The following is a 17,544-nucleotide window of genomic DNA, read 5'->3' as shown; positions in this document are numbered from 1 at the left end:
GCCCTGCCGGCACCTCATGTTTCCCGTCTCCTTCCCAAGGCTTCACCCAGAAGACAAGGAAGATCCACTGTGGCCCAGAGGCTGTCTTTGGGGAGGTGAGGGCAAAGTGGCGTGGCGTGTGGGGCACCGGGGATACTCCGCAGGTGTTGTCCAGGGGACAGGCATGGGACATGGCAGTGTCGTGGTTGATACCTCGTGGGGCAGGAGTGGGTGGTGGTGTGGAGTAGGGACAGGGAAGCGTTCCTCCTAGCACCCATCTTCACCATCACATCCCTGAAGCCTGTACAGTTTTGCTTGGCCGTACCGGGCTGGTGGGTGATTCCCATCCCTCATCTCGCATCCTGTCTGGATGCCTCTGTGCTGCCTGGGGAAAGGAGAGAAGGATTGGGGGCAGGAGGGGCCTTTCCTTCTTGCCAGCCACCAGGCAACCGGCCAGTTTGGCTGTAAGGTGAAGCGGAGCCTCAGGGTACAGTTTTGCGATGTGCCTGAGCCTGATGACTCCTGCCCTGGGTGATCTCTTCTCCCCAAGTACCTCTGTACCTTCCTATGCCCCACCTCACCTCACAACCTGCCAGCTCAGGGACCTCAGCAGGCACAAGCATCCTCCTTTTCTCTATCCAGGGTGATGATGCTCTGGTTTCTTTAGCAGCCAACCTGTGGCTCTGTGCTGTTGGAGGGGCTCTCACTCCCCTTCCCACCCTTTCTCTACTCTCAGCTGCAGGGTTTGCCCTGGCCAGCAGCAAAGTAACTTCCACCACAGCAGCTTTTTGTCGCTCATTGGTTTGGTCACCTTGCAGAAGAGACCAACCAGCCTCCAAACATGGGAAAGTGTGTCTGGGAATGAATTGTCATCTCTTCCTGCTCTGTTTGTAGCTCTTTCGCTGGCCTCACTATGGGAAGCTGCTTGTGGGAGAGACACTCTCCATTAAGGTTTACAACTGCAGCAAGGTTTTCAGTAACAGGTAGGTCCTTTGGTTGGTGGGCAAAGAGACATACTGGGCTTTAAATTTTCTACTGGGAGTAGAAAATGTTTATCGGAAATCTGATGGAAGGAAGACAGGCAGGATACAAGTTACAGAAGGGGGATTGAGCAGTTTTTTCTGGTGGGGCAGCAGTGCTGTATGTATTAAGTTAAATAAGGGGAATGATACAGTTGTGCCAGCAGTAACAAACACCACCTAAGCATCCAGATCAGACCCTCAGGTGGGACAAAGGTAAAATAGAACCCTAAAAAATAGAGCTACAAGGGCAAGACTGGACCTGCTCTCACCCTGTAGATTCATGTGGTAACTGTACTGCACCCAAATTCAACATGCCTATTAGCGGGGAAAAGCCCCAAGCCTGTGGTAGTGTAGTTTAACCTTTAAAAAACCCCAGCAATTTAAATTTAAAGCATCAGCTCGAATTAAAATTCTTCTAGGTGGCACAGATACAGTACTGTGAACTCAGTAGCTATTCTAGCAGTTGTAGAACACTTCAGGAAAACCCAAGAGTAGAGGTGACATTGTGTAGTGGTCGTAGAGCAAACAAGGGAGCAGAGGCACATCTTCCAGGACATGTGAAACATGAGGATGCAAGGAAGGGTGCCAGCTCTGATAAGCAAAATGTAAAAACTGAAGGAAAATCAACAGGAACAACTTTCTAGAGGCAGCTAATGATACAAAACATTTTAAAGCCATCACAAGACTTCCAGAGAGGGTGTGGAGGAAACAGATGAGTAGAGCACATGCAAGACACTTAAAGCCAGAGCAGAAAATGTGGCTGAACATTGTGTCACTGTTTACTGGCTCTTTTCCTTATGGGAGCTGGATCAGAGGAGTTGTCTCCAACTGAAATGTCAATAGAAACGGCTATAGGACAAATAGATAAAACAAACAGTAACAAATCACCAAGACCTGATGATGCTGAGCAAAGAAGTCCAATAGGAAATGGCCAGACTGGCACTGGCAGCATCTATCCACATACCTCTGCTGCTGGGGAGCAGAGTAATGGCAGGTGACAGACATTACAGTTTAAAAGCAGTTGGTCAGTGCATTGGGGTGATAAAAATAAATAGAGAGTGTGGAAGGACAGAAGGGAAAAATTTGTTACGCTGCTGTATTGACCTGTGGTATCTGGACTTCTGCATGTGCAGCCTTTCTGTGGCAGCAGCACTGAGCTGGAAAAGCTGGAGAGGAGGGGGATGAGTGGAGAGATTCCTTCCTTGGGGGTAGGAAACTAGACAGGCTCTGCATCTCAGAGAAGAAGGAGGTGAGAGGGGATATGAGAGATCAGCAGCTTGCAGCTGAAATAGAGGTGACTGGGGAATGATTCCTTCTCTCTTGGTCCTGGGCGGGCAGTGAAACACTCCAATGGTGGTTTCCAGCAGGCAGCAGGAAGCTCTGCTTCAGGCGGGGCTTAGCTTGGCTGCCAGCAGAGCTGCCACGGGGAGATGGAGGCCAGCGTACACAGGGGCTCCAGACAGCAGTAGCACAAGGTGGGGTTAGGAGTGGCTGAATGCAACCCCAGATACCTTACTGCCACTTGCAGGGAGTCAGATGACCCTTCCCCAGGGAGAAGCCCCTTTAGAGTAGATAAATTTTGGCCTGACTTGCTGCAGACATCCCTGTGGCCATGGATTTATGTCCTATTTCTGTGTTTACTTGTGTGAAGCCTCTGCTTTTGTCTGGGAAGAGTCACCCCAGCTCCTCTGGAAGCCCAGACACAGACTGGCTCCTGTGAAGTCCAGCTCTGCTGAAGGGGAGAGCTCCTTCACACTCAGGGGGACTGGATCTGCACAAGCCTCCATGATATTTGAAAACTCGTGGCAGTCAGGTGAAGTCCCTGGAGAGTGGAAAAAGGGAAACATTGTACCATTTTTAAAAAGGGTAGAAAGGAGGACCCTGGGAACTACTGACCTCTCAGCCTCACCTCTGTGCCTGGGAAGATCATGGAACAGATCCTCCTAGAAGCTAGGCTAAGGCACATGGAGGACAGGGAGGTGATTCGAGACAGCCAGCATGGCTTCACCAAGGGCAAGTCCTGCCTGACCAACCTAGTGGCTACCTCAGTGGACAAGGGAAGAGCTACTGATGTCACCTATCTGGACTTCTGGAATGCCTTTGACACAGTCCCCCCACAACACCCTCCTCTCTCAATTTGGAGAGATATGGATTTGATGGGTGGACTGTTGGGTGGACGAGGAACTGATTGGATTGTCACATCCAGGGGGTAGTGGTCAACGGCTCCATGTCCAGGTGGAGATCGGTGATGAGTGGTGTCCCTCAGGGGTCTGTACTGGGACCAGGACTGTTTCATATCTTCATCAATGACATAGACAGTGGGATCAATGCACCCTTAGCAAGTTTGCAGATGACACCAAGCTGAGTGATGCGGTTGACACACTGGAGGGATGGGATGCCATCCAGAAGGACTTGGGCAAGCTCGAGGAGTGGGCCTGTGTGAGCCTTATGAGGTTCAACAAGGCCAAGTGCAGGGTCCTACAACTAGGTTGGGACCACCCCTCGTATCAGTACAGCATGGAGCAGTGGCTTCTTCCCTAACAGCTCATTGTCTGCATGGAGATCAGTGACAAGTGGTGTCCCTCAGGGGTACATATGGGGACCAGTATTCTTTAATATCTTCATCAATGACATGGTGGAATTGAGTGCACCCTCAGCAAGTTTGCAGATGACACCAAGCTGAGTGATGCGGTTGACACACTGGAGGGATGGGATGCCATCCAGAAGGACTTGGGCAAGCTCGAGGAGTGGGCCTGTGTGAGCCTTATGAGGTTCAACAAGGCCAAGTGCAGGGTCCTACAACTAGGTTGGGACCACCCCTCGTATCAGTACAGGCTGGGGGATGAAGGGATGGAGAGCAGCCCTGCCCAGAAGGACTGGAGTACTGGTGGATGAAAAGCTGGACATGAGCCGACAATGTGCGCTCACAGCCCAGAAGGCCAACTGCATCTTGGGCTTCCCCAAAGCAGCTTGGCCAGCAGGGTGAGGGAGGGGATTCTGCCCCTCTGCTCCGCTCTGGTGAGACCTCCCTGCTGTTCTGCGTCCAGCTCTGGAGCCCTCAGCACAGGAGAGACATGGACCTGTTGGAGTGGGGCCAGAGGAGGCCACAAAGATGATCGAAGGAATGGAACAGCTCTGCTGTGAGGACAGGCTGAGAGAGTTGGAGTTGCTCAGCCTGGAGAAGGCTCTGGGGAGACCTTATTGCAGCCTTTCTGGACTTAAAGGGGGCTTAGAAGAAAGATGGGGAGAGACTTTTTAGCAGGGCCTGTTGCAGGAGGACAAGGGGTAATGGTTTTAAACCAACAGAGGGTGGGTTGAGACTAGATCTAAGGAAGAAATTTTTGACAGTGAGGGTGGTGAAGCACAGGCACAGATTGCCCAGAGAGGTGGTGGATGCCCCGTCCCTGGAAACATCCCAGGTCAGGTTGGACTGGGCTCTGAGCAACCTGATCTAGAAACCTCTTCTATTTGAAGATGTCCCTGCTTTTTGCAGGGGGATTGGACTAGATGACCTTTAAAGGTCCCTTCCAACCCAAACTATTGTATGATTTTATTCTGTGAATGCATTTAATGATGGCAGCTCAGTTGCAAGCAGCTGCCTGGGCATGACTAGGGTGGAGGCAGTAGGGTCAGTGGGTCTCAGGTATTTCGTCTGCCAGACTTCCTACGGACAGCACAGCAGCAGTTAGCTGCCTTCACCGCAGCTTTGGAGGGGCTGTGAACAGGAGAGCAGACATCCTGGTACTCACTTCCCCCAGCATGTAGGCTATGTTCAGTATTGCTGCAGTCTCTGGTTTTGTTACAGGATTCTCGGTACCCTTGTGCTCAGCCTTCAGCACCTGATGACGTCTGGGAGGTTGATCCTCCGGGAGGCCCTCATCGACGGGAACCACAGAGTCACTGGTGTAAGTCCTCTGAGGGCACCCTGGCCATCAGCAATCAGGAAGTCTTTGTGGGAAACCTTGTGTGGTGCTTCCCAGGTGGATTTGGGGCTGAGGGGTAGTCCAAGGTGCTGCTTTGAGCCTGGGAGTGCTGTGTTGTTTGTGGCCCCTCTGCACAGGGTTGCAGCCACCTCAACACCACAAGTGGTTCTAGGACAATCCAGAAGTGTGTGGGGTGGGCTGGGGGCCCTGGAGACCTGCTGAGGTTGTGGATGAGCAGAGGGAGGCTTAGTGAAACCTCCCCCCGTCTGGGTGATGGATGTAGGAGGTGGTATTTCATCTGCTTCCTGCACCATGCAGTGCGTGGACATGGGCTGCTGCAGGGTGCAAAGCAGAGGGGAGCTGATGGGGTGAGGCTGAAGGTGGCAGAGTGCTTTGGAACTCCCATGAGTTTTTAGGTTAAACACCAGTGCTAACCGAATGGCTTAACAACGATCTGGGGCAGCGTGAGCGGCTCTGACACCTGCTTGCCCCTCTGCTCTGCGCCATGGGTCCCACTCTCCTCCTGCCTTGGCATCAGGGCTCACTGGGCCCTTTGTGCAAGTGGAAAATGAACGTGACCCAAAAATGAAGTGTTTCCTGCCAGCTGGGTGTGCAGGCATGGCTCAGCAAGTGCTGGACAATCAGGGCTCAGTGCCAGGGCTGTGGGCAGGGCTGGGAGGAGGAGAAGCGGAGGTGGACAGCCCTGTGATGTGCTGCACCCTTGTTTGCCCTTCCCATGGGCAACCTCGCTTACCTCTGTGGTGGCATGTGGGATGCAACTCTGTGGCCACTAGACCACGAGCACAGGCATGGCTTTCCCGTATTGCTAAGTTGGCTGGATCAGGGAGCAGGTCCAGGTGGAAACAGGCTTTCCAGGATGATTTTTATACCAGTGCTACTCACTATGTAAATGTTCATGGTAGCAAATGGACAGTGACTAGACCGACCTGTCGGCAGCACTCCATGCTGGTGATGGTTTGAAGGGACCTAGCTAGGGGCACTTACAGCACTGTAAAATCAGAACTGCCCTGTGGCCCAACCCTTTGCCCCTGGCTGCTGCTTCTCTTGTGCTAACAGCAGCAGCCACGCTGATGAGCCGCTCCAACTAAAAACCAACTGCACTCAGTTTTGCCAGGTTAGTTTTTGATTGTGCAGCCCTGGCTGCACAAGGGCTGTGGGTGACAGAAATAGGGCAGGCAAGCCTGGACACCCATCCAGGAGCAGCCTAAGACCTTCTCCCTCAGCTGGGAAGAGACATGTCCCCAAGGGAAATGCTGCTTCAACTGGTGCTCCTTCAGCAAAGTGCAAACAAAACCCTTCCTGCTATTCCAAGTCCTGTTCTTCTCTGGGGCTTGAGTTATTTGCACCCGTTTTTCTCCTGGTGGTTTGAAGGTTTTTTTCAGAGCCTCAGCTATTCACCCAGCTTTGTCTCAGACTTCTGCATCCATCCAGCCTTTGCTGCTGCCTTTCCCAGCCACTGTACTACTGCTTTCTTGGGCTGTATTTTTCCTCCCAGGAACATGTTTTCCAGGGACTGAGCTGTGAACCCAGCTTGTACATCCCCTTCAGCCTTCTGAGGAGTGACTTCCTCCATGGCTGCAATGAAAAAACGCTGTGAAATTCTTGCATGTTTGTGTTGGTTTGAGGTCAGGCTGGTCACCTGCAGGCCAAGCGTTTTCAGACCCAAGCTGGCTGTGCCAGTAACCAACATGCCCCATACTTCTCTGGCCATCCTTCTTCATCACTAACACTAAGTTAGTTGATGGCCCTTGTGATGCAGACTGAGGGTCTTATAGCTTCTGTGGTGTTTTAAACCAAGCTGTCATGCCTGGGGATGCTCTGATAGCTGTCTTGTGCCTCCCACAGAGAGACCACTCCAAACCCCTGCATGTTAGTTTGCTCTGCTGCAGGGCTCTCCCCACTTTCCTTGTCAAAAGTGCCCTGAGATGGCTCTCAGGGGCACCTCCATGGTGTATTTTAGACTTGTAAACTTAAGCCAGCTTTTATTCAGTGAATCCTAGAGTTTGGTTAACTCTAGCTTGTTGATGGAGACACAAAAGGAGAGTCTGGTATAAACAGGCTTCCTGTGGAGTTCTGACCCCCTTTCCTTCCCCTTCTTTCCACCAGCATCTCATTTCTTTTTTTTCTTCCACACTCCCCTTCCCCTTTTCTGTGACATTTCTACAGTTGTTTTGTGGCTGCTGAGCTCTTGGGCAGTTTCATTTTCTGTTTGTAGATCTACATTGAATTGGATTTGCGCTACCAGCCTCCAGATGGCTCAGCTGGGACCTGGGTTGAAGAGGACTTTGTCTATCAGATAAAAGACAGGTAGTGAAATCCTGTGAAGAGCAAATTTCCAGGCAGCTTGTACAGCTGCCTTTGCCAGTGGCAGCCTTTGGGATGCAATCCAGCCTCATTTACTGTCCACTTCTGGTCAGGCTGATGCATCTCTGCTCTACAGCAGCAGTAAGTGAGCAGGGCTCTTGAAAAGAAAATACCTTGTCTTCACAAAGAGCCTGTGACTGCAACAACCCCACTGTACCCTAGGAGTCCTTTCAGACTTGAGAGCATTTCAGCAGCGTTCCTGGCTGATCAGAGCCACACTGTGGTTGCAAAGTTGCAGAGAGCGTGGCTTTGGACTGTAGCAAGCCCAGGCATCCTGCACACAGGTGGTGCCCAAAACCAGGGGACGTACGGGTGTCTGGGATGGACAGGATGACAGGCAGCAGCAAGGTCTGGGGAGTGTGACTTCTGGAGTGCCCGACGCAAAGCAGCAGGCACACAGGGTGGACAGTGGAGAAGCATTGCTTAGGAGGATGTTCATGTTCCTGCCAAGAACCAAGCACGAGCATGGCTGTGGCACTGTTACTTAAATGCATCAGTGAATAACTACAACACACTTGTTTTTTAAGCAAATCATCTGTTTTTCTTACAGTTCAGAGTTAATCATCTGCAATCCTGGATTTGAAGAACTGGAGTAAGTAGCCCTACTTGAGTGTATCAGCTCATACTCCTGGGTGGAGGGGACTGTACAACCCACTCGTCAGCGCTGACAATGTGGTGCGTGACACAGTGGGGGTGCTTGCAGGGCAGCTGAGGGGCCAAGAGCAAGCGAACTGGACAGGAGGGCTGCCACACTGGGCAGGAAGCTGGCAAAAGGCCTGGAGACTGATGAGGAAGAGGAAGAGGAGGAAGAAGATTTCTATGATGTGTCTGAGATGGAGGTCTCGGGCATTGTCTTCAGCCCTGTGAAGAGGTATCCATGACATGTTCTTCTTTTTTGCCCCTGCTTGGGCCCTGGGGTAGAAAGTGCCAGCTCATGGGGTGATTTCTAGGGGAATCCTGCATCTCTTGGCATTCTGCTTTTGCAAAATGTCAGAAATGTTCAATCTCCAATGGCCCCAAACAGAGACTGTTGGGGATTTGCTCATTTCCAGGGCAAGAAACCATTATTTGCCAGGGTTTCCATTGCTTCTCTTGGTAGGGGCTTGGTCAGGTCCATGCAGTTGAAGAGACCTGCTCACCCAGGTTGTTTTTCTGTGCAGCCGCTCCAGACTTTGCTCCACACGGGACTTCTTTGCCACCCCAACCCCACAGAGCTTCCAGGTACTGCAGCATTGGGTGCATGTCCCTGCAGCTGCCTCTGTCCCTGAAGCCCGTCCCTCAATCCCTTGCTGCAGACCTGGGCTTCTCCAGTTGTCACATACCCCAGCGAGGCCTCTAGCGTGAAGACGTTGCCTTGCTTTGTGTGGTTTCCCTGGGCAAGGTGTGAGATTCCCTGAACAAACTGCATCCATGAGTTCTGGCTCCAACATCAGCCAGCCCAGAGCAGAATTTCTTTTTGGGCCATGTAGCTAGCTATAGATGTTCAGCAGAAGGGAATCAGCCTGACAGCCACATGTGCCACTGTAGAACACTGCCTGAGCAGAGCTTCAGAGAGCACTTGGGCAGGGCTGGTGCCTGCCAGCTTCCCCTGGGCCTTGGCTGGGCCCCCAGGGGCATTTGTAGTGCATGGATGGGGGTGGAGGGCTGCTGTAGGGTCTTTCTTGGAGATGGTGGGAGGCTGTTATGAAGCTGTGGCTCTGGGTGATGCTCTGACATCAGGTCCATCTCAGTTGGATTCAAACAGAAGTATTGACAGGAGATACAAAGAATATCTTCTCCAAGATGCTCTGTGGACCCCACGATGTGGGATTAGTGGGTTTACATCCCCTTGGGATCAGGAACTGAGTGGGGACAGTGCTACTGAGGTGACAGTGCCACAGGGGAGGCTGCTCCTGTCAAAGGTGCTGGGGATTTCTTTGGTTGTCTGAAAGAAACAAAATCTCAAATACCATTTTGGTTTGTCTTGGCTATAGCAGATTTCAGCAGCCATGCTCTTGCCTGCCCCAAGCATCCAACCCCTCTAGTGAGAGGGCCCTGCACATTTGCAGGTATTGCTGAAATAAGCTCAAGATGGTGCTGGAAATGAGGAGAGTGCTGATCCAAGGGGTTTCTTCCACATTTTCTCAGGTTGGGATTAGTATCATTGAAGCACAGAAGCTGGTGGGGGTGAACATTAACCCCTTTGTGGTAGTCAAGGTTGGAGAGGAGAAGAGGCACACAGCGACGCAGAAGTCAACAAACTGCCCCTTCTACAATGAGGTATGTGGTATAGACAGAAGCTCTGTCCTTACCCTACCGGTGTCCCAAGTGGCTGGGGCCATCCTTGCAGGGGATGCTCAGGATGCAGCTGCTCTCAGGCAGAAGTGCTTGTGGGGCCATTTTGGGAGTCCAGGGCTCAGCTGTCTTGCTCTTCTCTTTCAGTATTTTTTGTTTGAATTCCATGAGCCAAGGGACATTTTATTTCACAGACTCATAGAGATCTCAGTAAGTATGTCCTCCTCTTTATCCTTCATCAGTAACTGGTACAGCCCAACAATTCTGCATGTGGATGCTGGGAGTGATGGGCAAAGCAAGGGTACCAGTACCAGGCAGGTTTTCCAGCCAGAGGCATCTGCCCCACAGAGAGACCAAAGGACCTTCCTGTGGCCACAGACAGAGACCTGGACCCACTTTGAGTCAGTGCCGAGCAGTGCTGCCTTTCCACCTCTGTGTCAGGTTTTCTCTGCATCCAGTGACTGAAGTGGGGCCTCTGGGGCAGTTTCTTGCCTGTTGCTTTGTTGCCCCACTGTTTTGGGGGCAATTCCCTGCTGCCTCTTACCCTGGAGCCTCATCCTGCAGGTTGTGGAGGTGAATGACTGGTGTGAGGGGAACTCAGCAATAATTTGAGCTGGTAGAAAAGCTCAGGCAGTCAGAGAGCAGTCTTCAAAAATCCCCTAGCCCAAAGTGCAGGGGCTTCTCCAAGACATGGGACTTTTCTGAAGATAGCTAAACCCAGCCAGCACCTCCTTTGCCACATGATTTCCAGCACTTTCCCTGTGAAAGGCTGCATGTCTGTTCTGCTGGTGTCCATTCAGCACGCACTGAGGAAGGCTTCGGTTTTGGCAGAGACGGTATCCTGGTGGGGTTGCAGGATATGGACATAGGACTCCCTGCGGGAAAGCAGGTCTGCTCTTGGTCCATAGTAGCGGTTTGGCTTATCTGGGGCTGGCAGAAGTTGAATTGGTTGCACATAAATTTGCCTTGGCCCAGGTTTGACTGAGGGCTATGGACTGGTGGGCTTTGAGGGAATGGTTGGGCAGGAATGGGTTTGTCCCAGGGCTAATTCAGATGGGTCAATGTGCATGAGGAGCTTGCAACCACTGCCTGAGCTGTGCATTGGAATGGGCATCTCTTAGCAGTCCTGTCCTCCTGAGAGATGTCTGGATGTGTCACCTGGCTGCCCACATCTCTTGGTGCTCAGGGAGATTTGTGCTGTCTGCAGGTTTTTCACTCAAAGAAGATACCGTTCCTGGGAATGTGCATAGGAACGTTCAAGATGGATGTTGCAACAGTGTACAGCCAGCCAGGTATGACCGACTGCACTGTGTACCTGCTCCCTGGCCCCAGCTTTGTCTGAAGCTGATGTTTCCTTTGTGCTCTGCTGGGTCTGGTGAGGGCCGTGTCTTTAAAGCACTTAGTTCACATTAGGAGTAGCACTTGCTTCTCCTCCCAGCAATCTGAGGGCTCGTGACACCTCCTGCACCATAAGAGGCAAGGTCAGGGCAATCTTAGTGCAGACGTAGTTAGGATGTGAAATGGTAACCTGGGCTCTCCACAGGGAACTCCTTCCCTCTCAGATCACAGGTTTTTCCAGAAGTGGGCTGTTATCAGTGACCCCACAGACACTCGGGCAGGTGTGAAAGGCTTTGTGAAGTGCAACATCTCTGTCACCGCACGCGGGGACATTGTGGGCTCCCTTCCTACCTCCTCTAGCAACCACGATGAGGACATTGAAAGGTAGGTGCAGTGTGGTCTTGCATGGCCATGGGGAAAACAGTCATGTCTCTCCACACTGCATTTTTTGCCCCGTTTTTCCCTCTTGAGATGGAGAACAACCCAAAGAAAAGACCTGTGGTGAGGCAGGATCCAAACCTCCTGCCCTTTGGGGCATTTCCCAGCATTGTGTTTCCTGGGCTTCAGGAGAGAGCCAGAACATGAATTTGTCTTTCAGGAACCTGTTGCTGCCTAAGAGAGTCCCTGCAGAGAGACCCTGGGCCAGGGTCTGCATCAAGCTGTATCGTGCAGAAGGCCTGCCCAGCATGAGTGCAGGCATCATGGGTGGTTTCTCCAAGATCATAGGGGAGAAAAAGGTCTTTATCGACCCATACGTGCTGGTTTTGTTCTGTGGGCAGCAGGTGAGTCTGCTGGGGGGGTCTGTGTGGGGCCAGGCTGGTCCTTCCTTGGCTGTGCGGCAGCATGTGCTGGGCTGATGCTGCCAGCAACCTCCATGGGACACAGCAATCCCACTGGACACAGGCTGGGAGATCCCAAGTCTTGATGTCTTTGGCAGTGGCCTGAGCTGTGTGGCTGTCAATGTGCAATGTCTGGATGAGAAGGCTTTTATGGGACTTCTATCTTTGCAGTGAGCTGCATGGGGGACAAGCCGCAGCCCTGAGCACAGCCACTGGTTGAGTTACTGGCTGTGCAGGCAGAGATTTCATATCCTTAAATGTAGGCAGAGGGTCAAATAAATTCTGGAGCAGAAGTCTTCTCTGGCAAGCTGGACTCAGCCTGACACCCTTGGGAGAGTTTACTCAGCTAATGGCCCTTTTCTTGCACGCAAGGCCAGGGTTTCTGGTCCTGTGATATCCGTTGAGAATCAGTCCTTGGGCAGCCTGGTGGGCCTGGGGGTCCTTCCAGGGAACCTTGCGACACCTCTGGGTCTGTTGGTGCTGCCTGCTTGCTTCCAATGTTTCCCTTGGCTGTTCAGGGCACGGCCAGGGCCTTGGGACAGCCTCCTTTGATGCAGCACAGAGAGCAATTGCTGGGATGGGGGCAGGAGCAAGGACACTGCCACTTCCAGAGCTTGCCCAGCACCATCTGCAGGCAGGACAGGAGAACATGCCATTCCCAAAGAGGCTCTGAGGCATCCCTTGCTCTGGCTGCTGGCTGGGACTGCATGGCTTTCACACTGTCCCCTTGCCAGGGGGAAACGTCGGTGGAGACCAACACCACTGAGCCTGAGTGGAACGAGCAGATCAGCTTCATTGAGATGTTCCCGCCTCTGGCCAGGAAGATAAAAATCCAGGTGCTGGATGATGCCAATGTTGGTGATGTGGCCATCGCTACACACTATATTGACCTGCAGCAGATCTCAGACCCTGGCAGGAATGGTGAGGCCTGGTGCTGTTTGCTGTTGCCCCTGGGGCAGGACATCCTGGGCAGCCCCATGCCATGCACCCTCTGCTTGGCCATAGTGGTCTTCTGGAGGTGGGAAGCAGGAGTGGCCGAAGCATGCTCACACCCCTGTGTCCTGGGCTGTCTTCCTAGCGGAAGGTCTCTCTGCAGTAGCACCCTGTGGTGTAATTAGACCCTGTTGCTGTCACTGCAGGCTTTAACCCCACGTTTGGCCCAGCCTGGGTGAACCTGTATGGCTCCCCCCAGAACTCAGCTCTGCGGGACATCCATAAGGCTCTCAACGAGGGCATGGGTGAAGGGATCTTCTACCGCGGGCGCATCCTCATGGCCATCATGGTGGAGATCTTCAGCAGCCCCACTGTGGCAGAGAGGAAGCTTGGGGACAAGACGAAAGGTGCACTAGGCAAACTGAAGCTGAAGAAGAAAAGTAAGAAATCCAAGGAGAAAGCCAAAGAACTGAGCCACTTGCAGGGAGAGGAGGAGGCTGGGGGCTCTCAGGAGGCCGAGCAGCCCAGGGAGGTCACTGTGGAGGTAGAAGAGCTTCATCCACTCCCTGAGGTGAGTCCTGCCGTGCTGGTGTGGCTGACACACACCAGCCTGAGGTGTGCACAGGCCTCATGGGGAAGAGGCAGTGGGATCACTTACTGGTGTAGCAGTGCTGGAGCAAGCCCAGCCTGCCCATTGCTGTGTCTCCACTTGGCCTGGGAAAGGCAGGCAACATGCAGCTGTGTTGGTACAATAGCCATACCTTAGCCTACAAATCTGCTCAGTGGCTTCGTGCAAGCATCAGCCACAGCTCTGCACCAACCCCCTGGGATTTCCAAGAAAACTTGTCTTGCGTCTGGCAGCCCTGTGGTAGTGACCTCAGCAGTATCCCACTGATGTCCCTTGAGAGGGCTGTCAGGCATCAACCGTGCCCTGGGGCTGTTTTTTGAGGGTAGGGTTTTGGCACACAAGGCTCTTGGCCTGATTTCTGTCTCCTTGTTCAGAACGTGTTGGGGAGGAAGGAGGAATTCCTCCTCTTCGCTGCCTTCTTTGAAGCTACTATGATGGACTCCTCTCTCAGCTCCAAGCCTGTCAGCTTTGAAGTCTCTATAGGTGGGTAATCCCCAGGGCCCTGTGTGCCAGAGCTGCCAACTGCCCCAGAGCAGTGCAAATCTCCCTCTTGACACCACAAGTCAGCACTGCGGTCCTGAGGTGCCAGCCCTTGCACAGCTCATGCCTCTGAAACAGGAACTCAGGAAAGATAGGGGATGAAGCCAGCGAGCGTGCACAGTGTTTTCATAACCTTAAAAGTCTGGATGCTGTCCTGTGGGATTGGAGATTTGCAGTATTTGTCTAAAGTGCCTGTTTGGGGAGAGTGGTTGAAGCTCTCCTGAGAAGTGGGGGTGAGAAGAAGTAGGAGGGTTTGGGAGCAAGAAAGGGAAGCAAAGGAATGGAAACTGGGATACTGGGGCTGGCCATGTGCTGCTGAGGGGCTGTGACAGCGAGTGAAGGGGAAACAATGGTAGGGGAGCAGGTCCAAGCCCCCACCTGTTGAGCTGGATGGGTGGAGATGCTTGATGCTGAGAAGTCTTCCTGAGTGACTGCTGCTGACCCCTGTGTAGAGGTGTAGATGGCAGTTAGCAGGCACTTAGTGGAGCTGGTGGAACCTGAAGGCATACACTAGGACTTCCTTGCAGTTGCTCAGCTCCCTCTCGGACCTCCTAGTTGTCCATGTGATGCTCTGATGGTTGGATGCTACTGAACTGCTAGTTCCAAAAGCAATGTATGCCCATGTGCTTCTCTTGGCAGGATGATTGCACTCTGATTTTGCAAACTAGCAAACTTGTTTAACAGTGATCCCTCTTACCTGTTTACTGTTTAATGCTTAACTTCAAGGAAACTATGGCAAAACTGAAGAGGTTGTGACCAAAGTATGGAGAAAAGTGGAAAAGGGAGAAGTGAAAGAAGAAAAGCAACCTTTGCTGGACCCTGGTTCAGATGGTGAGCTGGATGTTGAAGTCATGGCCCCAGCTTCAGCAGCACTGAACAAGTCGGTGACAAAGAGCCAGAGACCAGAGCCCATGGAGTATGACAGGTGAGTCTTCTTCATCCTTCTTTCCCACCTTCCCTGGTCCTGCCCCAGCTTTCCAGGTTGGTTATTCCAGATGTTATTAGAGGTCTACTCAGCAATGTGATTGCTGTGCAGGTGTGTCTCTTTGCAACCCTAGCTGGTTGCCATTGCCCATGAGCTCTACAGGCCCTGTGGTGTCTGCTTGTTGTGTGTAGGTGGCCAAGGACAGGGTCCCAGGGAAACTCTGACTGTTCCATAACAGCAGTCCCTTTTCTGGTTAACAAGCAGCATCCTAAGGGCTTGATTCCAGTGCGGAGGAAGGAGAGGAGTACTCCAGCGCATGCTGTACTACGGTGGGCAGGCGAGACACATATGCAAGCTCTTCTGATGATTGCTCTGGGAATACTGCCTGGTTTGTCCCCATAGGCCTGGCAGTGTCTTGGTATTTGTTGTTGTGAGCCCTGTGCTTGCTACTACTCAGTCCCATAGCAGCCAGAAATCCTGGCAGCATCCCATGCTTCTGTCAGCCTCATTCATCTGGGCACGTGCTGCGCTTTCTGCTAGAAATGCTGCCCACTCGTTTGGGATGAAAAAGGGCAGATCCAGCAGCTTGCATCCATGTCCATTGTGCAGGGCCCAAAGCAGTCGGTCCTCTGTAAGGAGGACAGAACCCAGACACTGCTCCCCATGCTGGATATGCAAGCGCTGTGTTGTGACATGGTATGTGCTTTCTGCAAACAGCAGCTGTAGCCTCCTGTGCCTGCTGCCCTTAGGTCATACAGCTGCCTGCCCATGACGCATGAGAAACCCTGCGTGTATGTGTGGAGCTACTGGGAGGATCATACTTGGAGACTCTGCATTTCCAACTGGATTGTCAAGCTGGCAGAGCGCCTGGTAACTTGTTCAGGGTGTCTGTTTGTGGCACGGTTCTTCCCGGTGTGCTTTCTTTGTAGCACATGCGGTTGCTCTGTGAGACATTTGCCTTAAACATCCTCACCCCTGATGCAAGTCTGTCTTTCACCAGGCTCTGTCCCACCGGCCCTTTAGACATGTAGGGTAGGGCAGTGAGTGCAGAGCCAACTGCCCGTGCTGTGCTGCAGCCTGGAGGTGTCTCCTGCAGGTGTGAGTCATGCGACAAAAAGCTACTCTGCTGCCAGTCCTGAGCTGTGCACTGGGGAGATGCTGATGCAGGCAGACTCTCAGTGTCCAGCTGTCATCAGGGGGGTACAGTCGATTCCCAAGACCTCGACTTTCCCTTTTGGGCTTAGAAATCCAAAAGCAGAGCTTGCCAGTGTGTTTCAGTGCCTGCTCAAGGACTGAGACACAAGGTGGTGTGACAACCAGTGTTAAAGTTATCCCCAGGCTCCAGAGAGTCCCTGGCAGCACAGCACTGACCTGGAGCACTCTCATGATCCACAGCTCCACAGAAGGGCACAAGCCATTTGTGGCAAATACATCCTTGCAGTGTTTTACTCTGACCCCACAGCCAGGAGCAAGCTCCCTGAACGTTGCACTTTCTCCACAGGAGCAAGGGCTGGAAAATGTGGAGAAGCTCATGAGAAGGCCAAAGGCTAAAGCAGAAGAGCGGCTCAGAGAGGTGCTGGAGGAATTTGTAGCTGGATGCAGGTTAACATGTCACTGATTTCCTAAGGTTTCTTGTTTTCAGGTTAGGAGGTCATTATGTTCTGCCTGGGGTGTGCGCAGCCCTACTCTCTCATCCTCTTGAGGCAACAAGAAGACCAGGATGACCTGGGGAAAGGACCCAGTAACTCTTCAATCTTGTCTCCAAGCCTTGTCTCCAGTCCTGGGAAGCGCAGAGGTTACAGACTGCAGCCTTGATGTTCCTGGACTCCTGGGTGTTTTGTAAATGTTTATACATTTCCTTCACTCTCTTCAATCACTCAGACAAGAGGGTAGAGTTTCAATCACTGTGACTGCCCAGTGGGGTCTGATACGCACTTCAGTCCCCAGCCTTGTGATGGCAACAGTAGAGAGGAAGACTCAGGTGCTGAGCAATCCCCAGTGTACCTTTCCAATCAAAAAGCTTGCAGAACAGAGGGCATTGCAGAGAGGGGACTTTCTGATGCATCTGGATTAGTACCAGCGATTTGGAGCTTATAACCCTGCTGTGTGACCTGAGCTCTGCCTGCTGGGTGCAGAGGATACACAGCCTGTACTGCTTTTCTCATTGCAGGCAATATTCACTCAGCACAGAGAGAAAAACAATGGCACATCCAAACAACCTTGACAGATGTCGGACAAAATACCTGATGCGCAATATTGTAAGCTGTGGGGCTTGGTGGTGGTGGTGGGAGTCTGTGTGATCCCCGCTCTGGGGAATGCTTCTGGAGGACCAGCTGGAATTGATGCTAAGGAGGAAACTTGAGGCTGAGACTCATGGTATCAGTCATAGGCTTTTACTGTAGCGACTTCCACTTCTGCTCAGAGCAATACATCTTCCAGCACAGGGAACACAGGCAGGGACTGGCCATGACTGCCTCCAGTTTTATGCAGATGCTGTGCCCTGATGCCATCCTTCCTCTCCTGTGGGGCACATGTGTCTGAGCACATGCATGTTGCTGCCCAGTAGGTTGCTGGAGGCCTTTTGGTGCAGGCTATTCCTGCAGACAGTTTGGGGAAGCTCACTGAGACCCACTGTCCCTGGAAACTCAGACTCTAGATTCCGTACCCATTCAGCAGATCTACAACAGTCATCCATCTGCCTGTCTCTGGAGAGGGCAACATCTAGGCACTCATAATCCTGCAGACAAGGCCAACTAGC

General features: G+C 52.4%; 1 protein-coding gene across 1 annotated transcript in view; it reads left to right on the top strand.

Annotated features, from left to right (window-relative positions):
• Positions 1–35: 35 nt before the first annotated feature.
• LOC104616153 (fer-1-like protein 4) overlaps positions 36–17,544 on the top strand; it is a gene marked incomplete at its 5' end in the record, with an annotated part of 40,697 nt that continues 23,188 nt past the window's right edge. Inside the window, 19 exons of the mRNA XM_010283281.1 lie at positions 36–95; positions 874–962; positions 4,807–4,906; positions 7,161–7,252; positions 7,860–7,901; positions 8,013–8,180; positions 8,470–8,530; positions 9,437–9,568; positions 9,731–9,793; positions 10,791–10,875; positions 11,146–11,305; positions 11,520–11,703; positions 12,495–12,681; positions 12,900–13,264; positions 13,696–13,804; positions 14,588–14,786; positions 15,536–15,656; positions 16,288–16,388; positions 16,957–17,044. Coding sequence (XP_010281583.1) covers positions 36–95; positions 874–962; positions 4,807–4,906; positions 7,161–7,252; positions 7,860–7,901; positions 8,013–8,180; positions 8,470–8,530; positions 9,437–9,568; positions 9,731–9,793; positions 10,791–10,875; positions 11,146–11,305; positions 11,520–11,703; positions 12,495–12,681; positions 12,900–13,264; positions 13,696–13,804; positions 14,588–14,786; positions 15,536–15,656; positions 16,288–16,388; positions 16,957–17,044 — 2,406 coding nt within the window. The remainder of the gene's footprint in view (positions 96–873; positions 963–4,806; positions 4,907–7,160; positions 7,253–7,859; positions 7,902–8,012; positions 8,181–8,469; positions 8,531–9,436; positions 9,569–9,730; positions 9,794–10,790; positions 10,876–11,145; positions 11,306–11,519; positions 11,704–12,494; positions 12,682–12,899; positions 13,265–13,695; positions 13,805–14,587; positions 14,787–15,535; positions 15,657–16,287; positions 16,389–16,956; positions 17,045–17,544) is intronic.

This window comes from Phaethon lepturus, unplaced genomic scaffold, assembly GCF_000687285.1.
Source record: "Phaethon lepturus isolate BGI_N335 unplaced genomic scaffold, ASM68728v1 scaffold13953, whole genome shotgun sequence".
NCBI lineage: Eukaryota > Metazoa > Chordata > Aves > Phaethontiformes > Phaethontidae > Phaethon > Phaethon lepturus.
Note: the sequence above shows the minus strand (reverse complement) of the source record. Positions and strands in the feature narration are given on the sequence as shown.